General features: G+C 36.5%; 1 protein-coding gene across 8 annotated transcripts in view; it reads left to right on the top strand.

The window, feature by feature from the left end:
- The window catches only part of NEK1 (NIMA related kinase 1), a 198,792-nt gene that overhangs the window by 159,388 nt on the left and 21,249 nt on the right, over window positions 1–18,155 (top strand). For all 8 annotated transcript variants that reach the window (XM_074040755.1, XM_005556282.4, XM_074040756.1 and 5 more), the window contains 2 exons: window positions 5,700–5,788; window positions 7,133–7,380. In XM_074040755.1, the coding sequence (XP_073896856.1) occupies window positions 5,700–5,788; window positions 7,133–7,380 (337 nt within the window). The remainder of the gene's footprint in view (window positions 1–5,699; window positions 5,789–7,132; window positions 7,381–18,155) is intronic.

The raw sequence follows: 18,155 nt of genomic DNA, 5'->3' as shown, positions 1-18,155 counted from the left end.
GTATGTACATCTTTTCCTTACATTTTAAAACCCAGGTCCCTTTTGTAATAACTTTTAAGAAAATACTATAATAAGCTAATATTGCAACATAATATCCTAATATTGTAATACCTTATAAAAATAATTTAATTTTAATAGATATTCATATGGTTCAGAAATAAACAAGTATATAAAATATTTGAAGAGGCCAGGCACAGTGGCTGACACCTGTAATCCCAGCAATTTGGGAGTCTGAGGCGAGAAGATCACTTGAGGGCAGGAGTTCAAGACCAGCCTGGCCAACATGGCAAAACTCTGTCTCTAACAAAAATACAAAAATTAGCCAGGCATGGTGGCACGTGCCTGTAGTCCCAGCTACTTGAGAGACTGAGGCACAAGAATCGCTTGAACCCAGGAGGCAGAGATTGCAGTGAGCCAAGATCATGCTACTGTACTGCAGCCTGGGCTACAGAGCAAGACTCTGTCTCAAAAAAAGTAAATGAAATGGGCGGGGTATGGTGGCTCACACCTGTATTCCTAGTACTTTGGGAGGCCGAGGAGGGCAGATCACCTGAGGTCAGGAGTTCAAGACCAGCCTGGCCAACATGGCGAAACCCCATCTATACTAAAAATACAAAAATATTTTTTGACTAAGTTTTATCTTTTTATTTATATTTGCCCAGTCTGCACTGGCTCATCCTTCTGTTTTCAGCTTTTCTGAATTATTTTATTTTAATTATGTTTCTGATATGGTTCGTGATTCAATCTGAAATTTTTGTGTTTAAATATCTAGTTAATTTACAGAAGTATGATATATCTTTGATATAATAGTTAAATTTTGTTGTGTATTTTATTTTTATATTCTTTTTAGTCTTTTGCTATATTGGCTTTATTGATTTTTTTAGTGACTTTCACCAAAGTCACTAATAGACTTTTGTGAGCAATTTTAGTTTACAAAAAAATGAGCAAAAATTATAGACTTACTATATACCCCTCATTCCCCACCCCCAACAAATTTTTTTTCTTATTCCTGGCAAGCTGTGATATTTTTAACATCTTGCATTAATGTGTTTTATTTATTACAACTGATGAGTCAATATTGACACATTAGTGTTAACTTAAAGTTTATAGTTTACATTAGGGTTCACTCTTTGGTACATTCTACAAGTTTTGACAAATGTATAATGACATGGATTCACATTACACTATTATTCCTATGATACTGTACAATCCTCTGTGCTTCACCTGTTTATCCAGTCTTCTTTCCACCCCACAATCCCTGACAGCCACTGATCTTTTTATTGTCTCCATAGTTTTGCCTTTTCCAGAATGTCATCTAGTTATATAGTATGAAGTCTTTAGATTGGCCCCTTTTGCTTAGCAGTATGTGCCCAGGGGCTCACACCTGTAATCCCAGCACTTTGAGAGACTGAGGTAGGTGGATCTCTTGAGGCCAGGAGTTTGAGACCAGCGTGGCCAACGTGGCGAAACCCCGCCCCTACTAAAAATACAAATAAATTAGCCGGATGTGGTTGTGTGCATGCCTGTCATTCCAGCTACCTGTGTGGCTGAGACATGAGAATCACTTGAACCCAGGTGGTAGAGGTTGCGGTGAACCAAGGTTGCACCACTGCACTCCAGCCTTGGTGACAGAGTGAGACTCTGTCTCAAAAAAAAAAAAAAAGAAAGAAAAACAAAAAGTTCCTTAAAGGCAGAGACAGTGTCTTCTATTCTTTAAATCATTTTTATATATTATAGGAATAATAGAAAACCAGTATTTGATATGTATATATGGAAATTTAATAAATGGTAAAGATGGTGTTTCTAATCAACATAAAAACATAACCTATTTAATACATGCTTTTGAGACAAATCAGTCACAATTTGGAAAAAATAATCATTTCAATTTCTGAAACCATTCAACAAAACAGTACCATATTGATTAAAGACCTAAATAAAAAAATTTTAAAGGAGGCAGCCTAACATAACAATTAATATCCAGAATTTATAAAGAATGTGTATAAATTAATAAGAAAAAGACAAAAGTCTAAGAGAAAAATGGGGAAAGGCAATGAATAGGCTATTCATGAAGGAAGAAACCCAGATAGTTAGTAAATACAACAGTGTGATACTTTAGGAGTTATAGGGCGTCAATAAAATGACAGACGAAGAAGTCAGATTCCTAAGTGTTTCATAGACTAACTTAGTGGAGAACTAGGGTCCTGTGAATGTCACTGCTAGTCAGATACTTATTCCTCCTCAAAGAAGAGTGAGTAAGAGGCAGGGCAAGAGTCATTGTCCACATCAATGGAAAAGATATATTTTCCACTGATTGTTTTTCCATAAAATAACATGAAATAATATATGTTATAACATGAAATGTTATATTCCAAAAATAACATGAAATGATATATGATATATGAAGAGAAATGATATATCAAATATCTGTGAGGGATTGGGACTACAGTGCTTTGATGGACTGCAAATACATACATGAAATGGTAGAGCCAGTTTAGAGATCCATTTGACAGTTTCGTTAAACTTTTAAATGTGCACATCCTATAATATACCTCTTTTATTTTTGGTATCTACTCTCCAGATCATTCATACATGAGCACAAGGAAGCAAATGCAGGAATATTCATTCCAGAAGAGTCACAGCAAATAATTTGAAACAGTCTAAATATCATTAATAAGGAGGTAGCTAAAAATACTGCTGTGTTTCTGTTTACAGCCATCCTTTAGTATATTTGAGGGATTGGTTCCAGTATCCTTCATAAACCAAAATCTACACATACTCAACTCCCACAGTCGGCTCTGTGGAACCCATATATATGAAAAGCCAGCCCTCTGTATACACGGGTTTGCATCCCATGCATACTGTATTTTCAGTCCACATTTGGTTGAAAAAAAATGCATCTAAGTAGATGCATGAAGTTCAGACCCATGTTGTTCAAGGGTCAACTCTAAAGTGTTATGGAATATAATACAGCACCTAAAAGATAAAAGAATAAATGGGACTCTTTATTAATATGGAAATATGTCTAAAGCATTGATTAATGGAATAAAATAATATTGAATGAAAAAAGCATCTCCATGTATTAGATTAGCATGTAAATTTAAACAAAAAAACTGGCAAGGTGTGCACCAAACTAATAATAGGAGAGGCAACTGGAATTCGAGTAGTTAGGAGTCCTAAAAGGAACTTTACTTTTTTATTGGAATAAAATTCATATAACATAAAATTCACCATTTAAAATTGTACAAGCCGATGACATTTAGACATTCACAGTGGTGTACAACCATCACCACTATACAGTTCCAGAACATTTTCATCACCCACCTCTCTATCCATTAAGCAATCATCCCCCATTTTTTTCCTCCCCACCAACCTCTGGCAGCCATTAATCTGCTTTCTGTCTCTGTGGATTTAGCTATTCTGGATATTTCTTACAGAATCATATAGTATGTAGCCTTTGTTTCTGGCTTCTTTTACTTAACATACTATTTTTAGTTTTTCATCCATGTTGCAGGATATGCCAGTTCTTCATTTCTGTTTATGGCTGAATAATACTCCATTTTATCTATATAGACACAAATACACACACACCATATATTTTTATAATTCATCAGTTGATGGGCACATAGGTTGTTTCCACCTTCTGGCTGTTGGAAGAGTGCTGCAGAGAACATTGACATACGGCATATGTTTGAGTCATTGCTTTCAGTTCCTTTGGTTATATACCTTGGAGTGGAATTGTGGCATCATATGGTAATTCAGTTTACCTTTTTGAGGAACCAAGGGGCATTATATTCTGAATGAAAAAAAATATGTTGCTTGACTGGGAAAAGTGACTTATGCCTGTAATCCCAGCACTTTGGGAAGCCAAGGTGGGAAAGTTGTTTGAGGCCAGGAGTTTGATACCAGCCTGGGCAACATAGCAAGACCCCACCTCTATGGGGGAAAAAAAAAAAAATAGCCAGGCATGGTTGCATGTGCCAGTAATCCCAGCTACTTGGGAGACTGAGGTGGAAGGATCACTTGAGCCCCAGAGATTAAGGCTGCAGTGAGTGCCATGATTATGCCACTGCACTCCAGCCTGGGCAGCAGAGCAAGACCCTGTCTCTTAAAATAAATATATATATAAGCTTTAAAAATAAAAAACAGAGGCTGGACATGGTGGCTTATGCCTGTAATCCCAGCACTTTGGGAGGCCAAGGCGGGTGCATCACCTGAGGTCAGGAGTTCGAGACCAACCTGACCAACATGGCAAACCCCGTCTCTACTGAAAAATACAAAAATTAGCCGGGTGCAGTGGCATCTGCCTGTCACCCTAGCTACTCGGGAGGCTAAGTCATGAGAATCGCTTGAACCTGGGAGGAGAAGACTGCAGTGAGCCAAGATTGTGCCACGGCACTCTAACCTGAATGGCAGTGAGACTCTCTCAAAAATAAATAAATAAAAATAAAAACAGAAAATGGCTGAAAATCTGAAAGTGAAAAAGTAGAAAATTATTTAAAATTTGAAACAGGACGGGCACGGTGGCTCACACCTGTAATCCCAGCACTCTGGGAGGCTGAGGTGGGCAGATCATGAGGTCAGGAGATCGAGACCATCCTGGCTAACATGATGAAACCCTGTCTCTACTAAAAATACCAAAATTAGCTGGGCATGGTGGCCGGCACCTGTAGTCCCAGCTACTTGGGAGGCTGAGGCAGGAGAATGGCGTGAACCGAGGAGGTGGAGGTTGCAGTGAGCTGAGATAGTGCCACTGCACTCCAGCCTAGGCAACAGAGCAAGACTCTGTCTCAAAAAAAAATAAATTAATTGAAAAAATAAAATAAAATTTGAAACAGATTTAAAAGTATTTAGAAAATAAAAACTTACCTATAAGCTAACTCCCAGAGATAAATTATTGGTACTTTTGGAATATATCCCTCCAGTCCTTAAATTTTTGTTAAAAAAAAAAATGCATGAATTTAATTCCCAAGCATACAGAGATAAAAATTGTGAGTTCTTTTTTATTTTTTTTCCTCAATTTTAATCCCCTCCCTTTGAGGTTTAAAATATTTTTGTGAATATTATTCTATTTTTCTGTGCTGCAAACCATTTTTTCAAAACCTAACACCATTTAATACAAATTGGTCTGCGAATCACTTTGTTTACTTAACAGTATCTCTTGCCTATTCTAATCAGTTTATATAGATCTCTGCTTCATTTTTTAACAGCTGCATGATATTCCATGGTATTAATATATTGTAATTGTTTTATAGTCTCCACTCTTAAGGGGCATTCCCATTCTTTAAAGTAGTGGTTCTCAGATATTAGCATGTGTTAGAATGACTTTGGGACTTTTCACAACTAATTGCTGGGCCTTATCCCCCCTTGATTCACAGGTCAAGGGTGAGCCTGAGAATTTGTATTTCTAACCAGTTTCTTTACTATGCCGTTGTCTGGGGAGTATACTTTGAGAACCGTTGTTATAAAACGTGGTGAGCCTGGTTGCTGTGAATGATTACTGTTTGGCGAGGATTTGAACAGGGTGAAAAATACAGTGTACTTATGTGAGAAAATATATATGAAAGTGAGAAAAATACTTGGAAGAGGGATCAAAGAATGCTAGTGAACTTGTGTTCCGTTTTCTGTATTTTAGAGCACTTTTGTTTCTGGTAAACTGTGTGTGTGTGTGTGTGTTTAATTAGTGTACCCATCTGTGGCAGGTTGGAAGATAGGATCACCATTCAAGAAAATGAAGTTTCTGAGGATGGAGTCTCGAGTACTGTGGACCAACTTAGTGACATTCATATCGGTAAGCATCATTGCATTAGTCTAATTGCTTTCTGGAAGATTGTCAGTGATTATTAACATCAACCTGTTTTATTTGGTTAATATGTAAATAAGAAAGCATTCCTTATCAGTCATCTCAGTCATTTTAAAAATATAGGCATAGCACAGCGGACTACATTAATAAGCCTGGATTGTATGGCAACATGGCAGTGAATGTTTTTGGTCAGTTATTTTTATTGGATATTCAAAATGAAAAGAATTACTTGCCAAAGCTAAGCCAGGGTACTAAGGACATTAAATAAATTGTCTTCTTTTTTAAATAGTATTAGTTAAAATATAAGAAAGGTAGGCTGGGTGCAATGGCTTACACCTGCAATCCCAGTGCTTTGGGAGGCGGAGGTGGGAGGATCACTTGAGGCCAGAAGTTTGAGACCAGCCTGGACGACATAGCACTACTCCATCCTACAAAAAATTTTTAAAATTAGCCAGACATGGTGGCGTGCCTATAGTCCCATCCACTCAGGAGACTGAGGTGAGAGGATGGTTTGAGGCCAGGAGTTCAAGGCTGCAGTGCAGTAGCACTGCACTCCAGCCTGGGCAATAGACCAAGAGAAAAAATAATTTTTTTCATCTAACCTATAGGAACAAAGATAAACTGGAACTAAGTATGTATCTAAATAGTGTATTTTTTCACATTTCTTTGGATTTGTTTCTTTTTTTTTTTTTTTCATTTTGTTTTTCTTGAGAGACAGGGTCTCACTCTGTTGCCCAGGCTGGAGTACAGTGGCTCGATTATATCTTACTGCAGCTTTGAATTCCTGGGCTCAAAAAACCCTCACCTCATCCTCCAGAGTAGCTGGGACTATAGGCATGCGCTGCTACACCCAGCCAATTTTATTTTTTGTGGAGACATAGTCTCACTTAGTTGCTCAGGCTGGTTTCAAACTCCTGGCCTCAAGCAGTCCTCCACCTTGGCTAATGTTATTTTATTTTTTGTGGAGACAGAGTCTCACTTAGTTGCTCAGGCTGGTTTCAAACTCCTGGCTTCAAGCAATCCTCCCACCTTGGCCTCCCGAGGGGCTGGGATTAAAGGCATTAGCCACCATGCCTAGCCTTGTGTCTGTATTGTAGAACTTTCAATATAATGAAAGTACATAACAAATTAAATCAACTCTCTGAAGATAAAACATTGTATCCTGTTAAAGATTATTTAGAAGGTAATATACTGACACACATATTTTGATTTTATTTTCCTGATATGTGGGTTTTTTGCTAGAATTTGTGTTACATAGTGTGCTTTATCAACATCATTTAGAACTTTAAGTACTGTATAGACTTACCACATAATCTCTCCTTTCTACCACAGAGACGGGAGCCAATGATTCTCAGCACTCTAAATGTGATGTAGATAAGTCTGTGCAACCAGAGCCATTTTTCCATAAAGTGGTTCATTCTGAACACTTGAACTTAGTCCCTCAAGTTCAATCAGTTCAGTGTTCACCAGAAGAATCCTTTGCATTTCGATCTCACTCGCATTTACCACCAAAAAATAAAAACAAGAATTCCTTGCTGATTGGACTTTCAACTGGTCTGTTTGATGCAAACAACCCAAAGGCAAGTATTGTCCTCAAATGGGAACTATTATCCATTTGATAACATGTATTACTGTTTTTCTTTTATAAATCGTAATATTGAGTTTTAATCTCTTAACACAGACACAAACACATATCCAACAAAAACCTCCATCTTCTGAGCAAAGGAATTGCAATTGGGAGTACAACTTGGATAAAGACTATTTCATTGGCTTCCTGTTAAGGATTTTTTTTATAGAGTCTTTTACTTGAGCAAAAAGTCCCTTTATATACCCTCATGCACTATTGCTCTTTCCCACTATCCAACCTGACTTCCGTTTTTAGTATCACACTAGGCTTAAGCAATATATCTAAAAAAGACAGAGGTAGAGGTGCTGTATTGCCTAATTCGTATGTAAAAACATTAATAGATATTCATATGCACTTTCTCGTAGAAGTTTTTCAGACCTCTTTTTCTCACTTGCTATTTTTGAATATACATAACCAATTTTTTCTTGTAAAAAATATCTCTACAGAAAATGTTGAAATGCAGGTAAAAATAAGAAATATCATTTGTTATATTACTTCTCATGTAATTTTTGCATATACATAACTTTTTACCAAAATAAGATGTTATGTATACTCTTTATAACCTTTTCTATTCAATATATATTATGATGTTATTGCAAATGCCATTATTACAATACTGTGATGAAAACAGCACTTTGTCATTGTCACATATTCTCTTTATATCATCATTAACTGAGCTGCTTATCATAATCTTTTTACAAATCTGTTTCTATTGTTGTACCTTTCCGCTTTAATTTTTGTTGTAATCACTTACACCTCGTATCTTTGTACATATCTACAATTATTTCCATAAAATAAATTTCTGTAAGTGGAATTGAAAAGGTTATAATGTATACTGCCTCATTTCTAAATAGTTTATAGTTCTGTCAATAGTATGTGAAAGCACATCCATTTCTCTGAATGTTAAATACCACCCACTATTATCATTTACTTAAAAATTATCTATTTAGCAAATGAGTAATAGTATTGATTTGTATACATTTATGTTTCTGTGTTTTACAAATGAGGTTGGGCATTTTTTATTTATTTTAGCCAGTAAAGGAATGAATTGCCTGAATTCTTTAGTCCTTAACTATTTTTTAAATATGTCATTTTGGCCAGGCATACTGGCTCATACCTACAATCCCAGCAGTTTGGGAAGCTGGGGTGGGCGGATCTCTTGAGCTCAGGAGCTCAAGACCAGCCTGGCCAACATGGCGAAACCCCATCTCTACTAAAACTACAAAAATTAGCTGGGTGTGGTGGTATGGGCCTGTAATCCCAGCTACTTGGAGTCTGAGGCAAGAGAATCACTTGAACCCAGGAGGTGAAGGTTGCAGTGAGCCGAGATTGCGACATTGCACTCCAGCCTGGGTGACAGAGTGAGTCCCTGTCTCAAATAAATAATAAATAGTCATTTTGATTTTCAGTTTAATTTTCCAACTGGGTATGCTTCCATTTTGTGGAGTATTTCCGTATGCTTATCTTAAATTTAGAGATTAAGTTTCCTCATTTATCTAATATCAGTCAGTCTTTTGAAAGGTGTGAACTACCAAAACACACTTATGATCTTCAGAGTTAGAGAGAAAGGCCTATAGATAAGGACTATCATACAATTCATGTACTTTTGTAGTAAAGATGTATAGCCCATCTTTAGCTCAGAGCTTCTTAATACCTTGTTGCCGTCTATAAAGTTAATATTCTTTGCATAATAGATTTGATTGTTTGATTTCCTTTTATGACCTTAGTCCAGCCTTCAGAGTTCTGTAGAAGAACTTACTCTGCAAGTAACCACAGCAAAGTAGAAGCAGCAATGCAGATTTCATGTAGAGGACTATTTGGAAAGAGGCAAGAAAAAACACTAGAAAATCAAAGCAGTCTGTAGCCATTTAGGAAAAGAACACAAAACCATGTCTGCCCATTCTGTAAATATTTATATAATCTGTTTACTAAGGTGGGATAATTTAACCTTTTATAAGCATGTTTAAAGCTCTTTTTTGCAAATGTTAAATTACTGGTGGGATTATTTTCTTGATTGAGGAAATTCCCCTTGTGCTTTGGATCCCACCTCCTCACTCTTCAAGGAACTGACTCCATTAATTTTGCCACTCTAACCTGTGTCATCAACTTTTCCTGTCGTGGGTCATTTACTCAACATATACGGTCTGATAAATCTCATCAAAAATAGCAAACTTCTTTTGAGCACAATATCCTTGTTTAGCTACCACCCCATTTCTCTATCCCTTTTGCAACCAAGCATCTTGACTATGTTGCAGTCTCATTGCAGTTTCCACATGCATTCACTTCCCAATACATTCCAATATGGCTTTTAGCCTGCTCGTCCACTAAAGCAGCTCTGTTCATATCATCAGTTACCAGTATGTTGAAAATTCTCTGCACCATTTTCTCTTTCACTTTTCTTAGCTTTTCTTCTTTCAACAGAGTTCATATATGCTGTACCATTAAATTCACTTTATCTGTTGATTCCCTTTATATTGTACTTTCCTGGTTTTTCTCTGAACTCAGTAGTCACTCTTCTGTGTCCACTGCTGGTTGATCCTACTCTAACAAATTTCTTAAAAATAATGTGTGTTTTTCTACTGTGAAATATACTATAAATGTCAATTAAGTCAAATTGGTTGATATTGTTGTTCAAGTCTTCTACATCTTTACTGATTTTTTAATCTATTTGAACTATAAATTGCTGAGGGAAGATTGAAATTCTTAACTACACTTGTGTAGTAGTCAGTTTTCACACTGCTATCAAGAACTACCTGAGAATGAGTAATTTATGAAGAAAAGATATTTAATCGACTTACAGTTCCACATGACTGGGGAGCTTCAGGAAACTTAATCGTGTCAGAAGGCGAAGGGGAAGCAAGGCATATCTTACATGGCAGCAGGAGACAGAGAGAGAGAGCTCATGGGCACGAAGGGGGAAGTGCCACACACTTTTAAATTGTCAGATCTCATGAGAACTCACTCACCATCACAAGAATAGCATGGGGGAAATCCGCCCCTATGATCCAGTCACCTCCCACCAGGTCCCTTCACTGACCCATGGGGATTACAATTGCGGATGAGATTTGATTGGGGACATAGCCCTACCATATCAACTTGTATAGGTAACTATTTCTTCTTTCAGTTATGTCAGTTTTTATTTTATGTATTTTGAATTTCTGTTTTGGGACAAATAAAAATTTAGTATTCTTATGTCTTCTGGATGAATTGATATGTTTATGTTTATGAAGTATTCTTTTTGTTTGATCATGTTGTTCAGTATCCTTACTGATTTTCTTTCTACTTATCGATTACTGAAAGGGAGTGTTGAAATTTCCACTCAGTTGCATTTAAACTAAGAATCAATGTGTCTTCTTAATGGATCAACCCCTTTGTCACCATGAAATGAATCCTTTTATCACTGGTCATATCACCTTGTCTGAAACATTTTCTCTAGTTTTATTATAGCCATTCCAGCTTTCTTATGCTTAATCTTTATATGGTATATATACATTCTTTACTACTCTTAACCAAACATTTTATATTTAAAGTGGATTTCTTGCAGTTAGCGTGTTAGTCGAGTCTTGTTTTTAGCAAGTCTAACAATCTCTTTTAATTGATTAGACAATTTACATTTAATGTAATTATTAATATCACAACCATATGATTGGGTTTAAACCTACCATTTTGCTATTTATTTTCTATTTGTCTGATCACTTTTTTGTTCCCTTTTTACTTTTATTCTTCCTTCCTTTGGATTGAGTATTTTTAGCACCTTATTTTATCTCTACTGTTTGTTTTCAAGATACATCTTTAGCTTAGCATAATCTCCCTTCAAATAATATTATACCACTTCACATATGTCATAAAAGCCTTACAACCATAGGCAATCATGCACCACATAATGACATTTCAGTGAATTACAGACCCCATATACAGCAATGGTCCCATAAGATTATAATAGAGCTGAAAAATTCCTCTCACCACCTAATGACATCATAGTGTCACAGTGTAATGCGTTACTCACATGTTTGTGGTGATGCTGATGTAAACAAACCTACCACACTGCTAGTCCTATAAAAGTTTAGGACATACAATTATGTATAGTACCTAATGCTTGACAACAATAATAAATGACTGCATGCATGGTTTATGTATTTTTAATGCTTTACTTTTTATCATTATTTTGGAGTGTTCTACTTATTAAAAGAAAGTGAACCGTAAAACAGCCTCAGGCAGGTCCTTCAGGAGGTATTTCAGTGTATACCTTCAGGAGGTGTTTCAGTGTATAGTGTATAGTTGTCACAGGAGATGACAGCTCCATTCATGTTATTGCCCTTGAAGACTTTCTAGATTGGAGGTGGAAGACAGTGATATTGATGATCCTGACCCTCTGTAGGCATAGGCTAATGTGTGTGCTTGTGTCTTCAAGTTTATAAAGTGAAAAGATTACAGTAAGCTAAGGTTAATTTATTGAAGACAGAAAATTTTTAAATACATTTAGTGTAGTCTGTGTATACAATGTTTATATAAAGTCCACAGTAGTCTACACTAATGTCCCAGGCCTTCACATTTCACTCACCACTCACTCACTGACTTACCCAGGGCAACTTCCAGTTCCACAAGCTCCATTCATGGTAAGTACCTATACAGGTGCACCATTTTTAATCTTTTATATGGTATTTTGACTACACCTTAGTGTTTAGACAGACAGATATTTACCATTGTATTACAATCTTCTATAATACTGAGTGTAGTAACATGCTATACAGGTTTGTAGCCTAGGAACAATAGGCTGTACCACATATCCTAGATATGTGGCAGGCTAATACCATCTAGGTTTGTGTAATTACACTCTGTGATGTTCACACAATGACAAAGTTGCCTAACAACACTTTTCTCGGAGTGTATCTTTGTTAAGCAAAGCATGACTGTGCTTCTGTTCCCGTCCTGCCTGTCCTTCGTGGTATTGTTGTCAGGTATTTTTCTACCACATGTGATAAATTCCACAATCCATTTTTATTATTTTTGCTTAAACATTCATGTATCTTTTCCAGAAATCAGAAATTGAGAAAGTCTTTTATATTTACATATTTACTATTTCTGAAATTTTTTGTTCTTTTGTGCAGAATTCAAGTTTCTATCTGGTATTATTTTTCTTCCACTTTAAGAACTTCCATTAACACTTCTTACACAGCCCTGTTGATGATGTTTTTTTCAGATTTTGTTTGTGTGAAAGTGTTTTTATTTCACCTTCATTTTGAGTGGATATTTCACTAAATATAGAATTATATTGTCTTCTGGGTTGCATTGTTTCTAAGAAATATGTGCGCTTTCTTACTTCGTGTATATAGTGTATCTTTTTCTCTGGCTTCTTTTACAGTTTTCTTTTTATCACTGGTTTCTAGCATTTTGATTATTAAATGCTTTGGTAAGGTTTTGGGGGAGTAAGGTTTTATAGGACTAGCAGTGTGGTAGGTTTGTTTACATCAGCATCACCACAAACATGAGTAATGCATTACACTGTGACACTATGATGCCATTAGGTGGTGAGAGGAATTTTTCAGCTCTATTATAATCTTATGAGACCAATGCTGTATATGGGGTCTGTAATGTGTGTGTGTTTATCCTGCTTTGGGGTTCATTGATCTTCTTGGACCCTTGGGTTTATACTTTTCATCAAATTTGGAAAAGTTTTGGCTATTATTTCAATTACATATTTTTTTCTCTTTCTCCCTACTCCCTTTTCTGTGACTCCAGTTACGTATATGTTAGACTGATACCATTCCACAGGTCACTAAGATTATGTTCATTTTGTTTTCAGTCTTTTTTTCTCTCTGTACTTCATTGTGGATGAATTCTATTAGTATGTATTCACGTTTACTTATCTTTTTTCTGCAATAATATACTATTAATCCCACTCAGTGAAACTTTTATTTTGATATTGTATGTTTTATCTTTAGAAGTTGTTTTTTGTATCTTCCATTTCTCTCCTCATTATGTTCATGTTTATCCTTTAATACTCCATTAAAATAGCTGGCTTAACATCCTTATCTGCAAGTTCCATCATCTGTGTATCTTTTTCTGTTGACTTACTTTTCTACTGGTGATGGGTCATATTGTCCTACTACTGGGTATGTTTTATAATTCTTTATTTGAAGGTGGACCTTGTGAATATTATATTCCTAGGTCTCTAATTTTTTTGTTATTACTGTCTTCCTGTAAAGAGTATTGGGTTTAAGAGAGTCAAGTTACTTGTGGATATATTTTATACTTTTAAACTTTGTTTTTAAGCTTTGCTAGGACAAGTGTAAAGTTGTCTTCATTCTAGAGCTAGTTCAGCTTATTTCCAAGGCATGACCCTCTAGGGCCTCCACTGTACATCACAGGTGGTCTTGAGGAAACACCTCTCTCCCAGTCAGTTTGATCATCTCCTACCTGGATGCGCTCTGAGCATTGTTCAGTCTACAGCTCCCCAGTTGTTTTGGCCTAGCTTTGTGAAGTTTCATTCTATACATATTCATGGCCTGTGCTCATCAAAGACTCAAAAAAACTACCTTGCAAAGTTTTGAAGTTTTTTTTATTTTTCAAATAAAACTCTCTTTTCTAGTTCTACCTCCCTGAACTTGGATCTTTGTCTCATCAATCTAGCAAGGCTGCACCCAAAGTCCAGATATTTTCTCCAGGCAGAAAGCCAGTTTAGTGGTAGGGTTTAGTTCATTCATTTCCCTTCTCACAGGGATGACAGTCGTGTGCTGCTTATTGTTTAATATCTAAACACAATGTCATGTATTTTGTCCAGTTTTCTAGTTGTTTCCTGTGGGAGGTTAAGTCTGGCCATTATTATCCTCTCATGGCCAGAGCTGGAAGTCTCCAGAAGATAAATGTGATATTTCAAGGCTATATCCTGGGCCTTCTTTATTTGCATTTGCTTCCCAAGTAATCTGACCCCAAGGCTTTAAATATAATTTATATGCTGATGATACTCAACTTTATTACTCTAGCTCTTTCCTACAGATTATTCATCTATGTCATCAATCTATTAGTCATATCAACCAATTATTTCCTAACTTATCTTCCTCATTCTGTGGCTACCTGTGTGAAATCCATTGTCCAAATAGAAACCAGAAGTCTTTTTTAATATTATAAATTATGTCAAATCACAGCCATGCTTAAGACTTCAATGGCTTTCTGCTGCTTAAATAACATTCAGACTCTTTACCGTGGTCTACAAGGTTTCATGTGGCATTGACTGCCTCTCTGTCTGACCTCAAAACATTTTTCTCTAGCTCATTCTAACATTTTTCCCTTGATACACCACGCCCTTTCCTGCGAGAGTTTGCACTTGCTGTTACCCTGGCCTGAAATGAGCTTCTCTTTGTTCTTTTCAACTGTGACTCATTATAGTCTTTCAAGTGGAGCCTTGGCTTCATTTCCACTTCTAGTAATTGCCATCCCAAGTAATGTCAGACATCATCATCTTAGCCATCAGGTTGGAAAATTACAGTTATAGGACATGCTACCGTAGCACATACAGGAAACTCTAATATAGTAGTTGTTAGCTTTTCAGCTTCACTTATTACAGTGATTTTATTTAAAGTGTATTTGTGAATGCACTTAATCTTTTTTTAATGTTAGAGACAGGGTCTTGCTCTGTCTTCCAGAATGGAGTGCAGGAGTGCAATCAGGGCTCACTGCAGCCTCAACCTCCTGGGCTCAAGCAATCCTCCCACCTCAGCCTCCTAAATAGCTGGTGAATGCTTCACCATGCCTGGCTAATTTTTAAATTTTTTGTAGAGACAGGGTCTCGCTAAGTTGCCCAGACTGGTCTAGAACTCCTGGACTCAAACAATCCTCCCACCTTGATCTTTCAAAAGTGCTGGAATTACAGGCGTGAGCCACCATGCCCAGCCAAATATGCTTAATCTTAGTCTTTGAGTATCTGATAACATCTAGACATTTATGTATCTGTGATACCTAATGTGAGGATTGTTAACCAGTACACCAAAGATCTGTCTTAAATAAGATGTACATTAATATATCTTCATGCTCTCAGTTTACTTTGGTGAGTAGTATAAGAAATTTTCTAGGAGACTTTTGTATTTACTTTGAGGATGTTGTTGTAAATCTTATCTACCACACAGTTTGAGAAGGAACAAATAAGTGAAAACACTTATAATGCATTATGATAATTCCTGTAATGGAGAGATGAATGTGGGATAGTGCGACCACTGAAGAGGAAATGATTATGTCTGTCCTAGAACAAAGAAAGATTTCTGAAAAAGTTTGCATGGTGGATGGGACATGGAGAACATTTAAAGCAAAATAAACTATCTTTAACATGAGATAGCACAGTGTGTTCGAGGCATTACAGCTAGTTCTTAGTAACTCAGATGTGAAGGAGGTAAGATTCCGGTCATCCTTATCCTTCAGCAGATGTCCTTAGTTTTCAAATTTGTGGGATCCTTTCCCCGGTTTCTAGAAAATGTCTCTCTTTTTTCTGAATAAAGGAATGCAATGTCTTAAAGACATAAAAGTGGAGCTGTTCTTGTGGCCCAAGTCCTCCCTTGTCCTCTTGCCCCTACCCCGCCCTACACCTCACAAGCAGTTCCTTAGCCACGTCTTTAGAGCCCTAGAATTCTGGGAATATGCTCTGGATCATGATACTAAGGCATTCTTCTAATGTACTTTAAATGGCTCTTTTTGCAGAAACTAAGATGTAATGACAGTAAACTGAATTACACGTTTAAGCAACCATACAGATAGTAGTTAGTGGCTTAGTTGATCACTGTAATGGTGGCAATCAGAGTAATGCTTTGATTGCCACCATTCATCAGCAGGGCTATAAGTGTTGACCTGGAATAAGCACGGTTATTCCAGAAGACTGCCCTTCCTTTCATGCTACATATTTGTTTATACCCTGCTTCAGACCAGAAGAATTGATCACATCCAAATATACAGGTTGTGCTAGAGAATAAGCATTATAAACAGCAAGCCACTAGCAACTATTATACATAGCTATTAATATTGAATATGAGATTTGTTTGATAGTCAAAATGAAAAGAGAATTATAAACTATGCCATATTCCCCAGAGGAGAGAAATATATAAATTTTTTAGGGGAGTAAATGCTTTCCTTGCTTCTTCCCTCTGTAAGAGATTTCTCTACTGGAGTTTTCTATAACAACCAATAAATTCTGTAACCTGTGATAACTTCAGTACTATTTCTACTGTAAATACAGTAAATGATTTTTTAAGGTAGTTATAAAGTGACTTGCTGAAATGAAGTATAACACTTGGAGATCACTGAAGGTTACTTTGTGAAAGGTCAAAATTAAACAGTCTAAAATTGTTGTTTTCTCATGGTTTTGTTTACATAAGGACAGATTCTAGATTACCAAATGAATTAGCTGCTTGTCTTTGAAAGAGTCACATTTTGCAATAAAGCTTTTAATAGATTATTCAGTGGAGGGCACTGCAAAGGCATGCCATGCAGTACTCTATGTTGTTGGCTGATAACTTAGAAATCCGATGAGGCAGCAATACGATTGATAACCTATAATGGAAAATGACTATAACTAGTTAGGTGGCCAGCTGTTTTTGTTAAAGTAGGTTACAGAGCAATTTTTAGTCAAAACTAGAACTTCTTCATGAAAACCTTTTTGTTCATTCACCGTTTTGTTCATTCACCATTGATTAATGATCAGTTTGTTCTGAACCATAGAGCCTTCACGCTAGAATTTTAACGTGGGTACCATGAAGAATGTTTGTCTAAAATAGATTCTTATACCTCGCATCTAAAGGTATTTGTTTTAATATATCTGGAGCAGAGGTCAGGAATATGCATTTTTGGCACACACTGTAAGTCAGTCTGCTGCTGGTGGTCCACATTCCCCACTCGAGAAATACTGCCACAGATGACAGTTGACCCAATGCAGCCTGTAAAGTGTTTAAAGTATGTTATATGTCAACCCTCTTTGACTGCTAAAAATATTAATAATGCCTCAAAAGAATGTCTAATTTTGAGTGCTATGCCTTTCCAATGAACTACAATTATGAATACCTTATCAAATACATTCATAAATATTAAACAAGTTAATTTTCTATATAGGGTTATTGGATAGCAACCAATAAAATTTTGGAAAGAGGCTACTAATATGATGTCTACTTCTTGGTGGTAATAAAAAGGAAGTACCAAATTTAAGACCATATTATCAGAGTAATACAGATTATACTGACCTTTCTGTTGTTACTAGTAGGATGTATGACTCTAACTCATTAAAATGTAAGCAAAATAGTAGCAATCAGAAAACAGCCTTGCATTGTTCATAATTATTAATATTTTTTATCTTGGGAAATAACTATGGACTGCTTTGATTTTGCAAAGGTATCTAATAAAAGTATACTAATTATTAGTGTAATAGTAGCTGGCTAATAGTGTGCTATATACTGTTCTAGCTGCTTGACATATAATTACTTCTCACAAGGACCCTATGTGACAAAGACTGTTTTTTTGAGACTGAATCTCACTCTGTCACCCAGGCTGGAGTGCAGTGGCACAATCTTGGCTCACTGCAACCTCCGCCCTCTGGGTTCAGGCGATTCTCCTGCCTCAGCCTCCCAAGTAGCTGGGATTGCAGGTGCCTGCCACCACGCCCAGCTAATTTTTGTATTTTTAGTAGAGATGGAGTTCCACCATGTAGGCCAGGCTTGTCTTGAACTCCTGACCTCAAGCGATCTGCCCACCTCG

This window comes from Macaca fascicularis, chromosome 5, assembly GCF_037993035.2.
Source record: "Macaca fascicularis isolate 582-1 chromosome 5, T2T-MFA8v1.1".
In the NCBI taxonomy this organism is placed as follows: Eukaryota; Metazoa; Chordata; class Mammalia; order Primates; family Cercopithecidae; genus Macaca; species Macaca fascicularis.
Note: the sequence above shows the minus strand (reverse complement) of the source record. Positions and strands in the feature narration are given on the sequence as shown.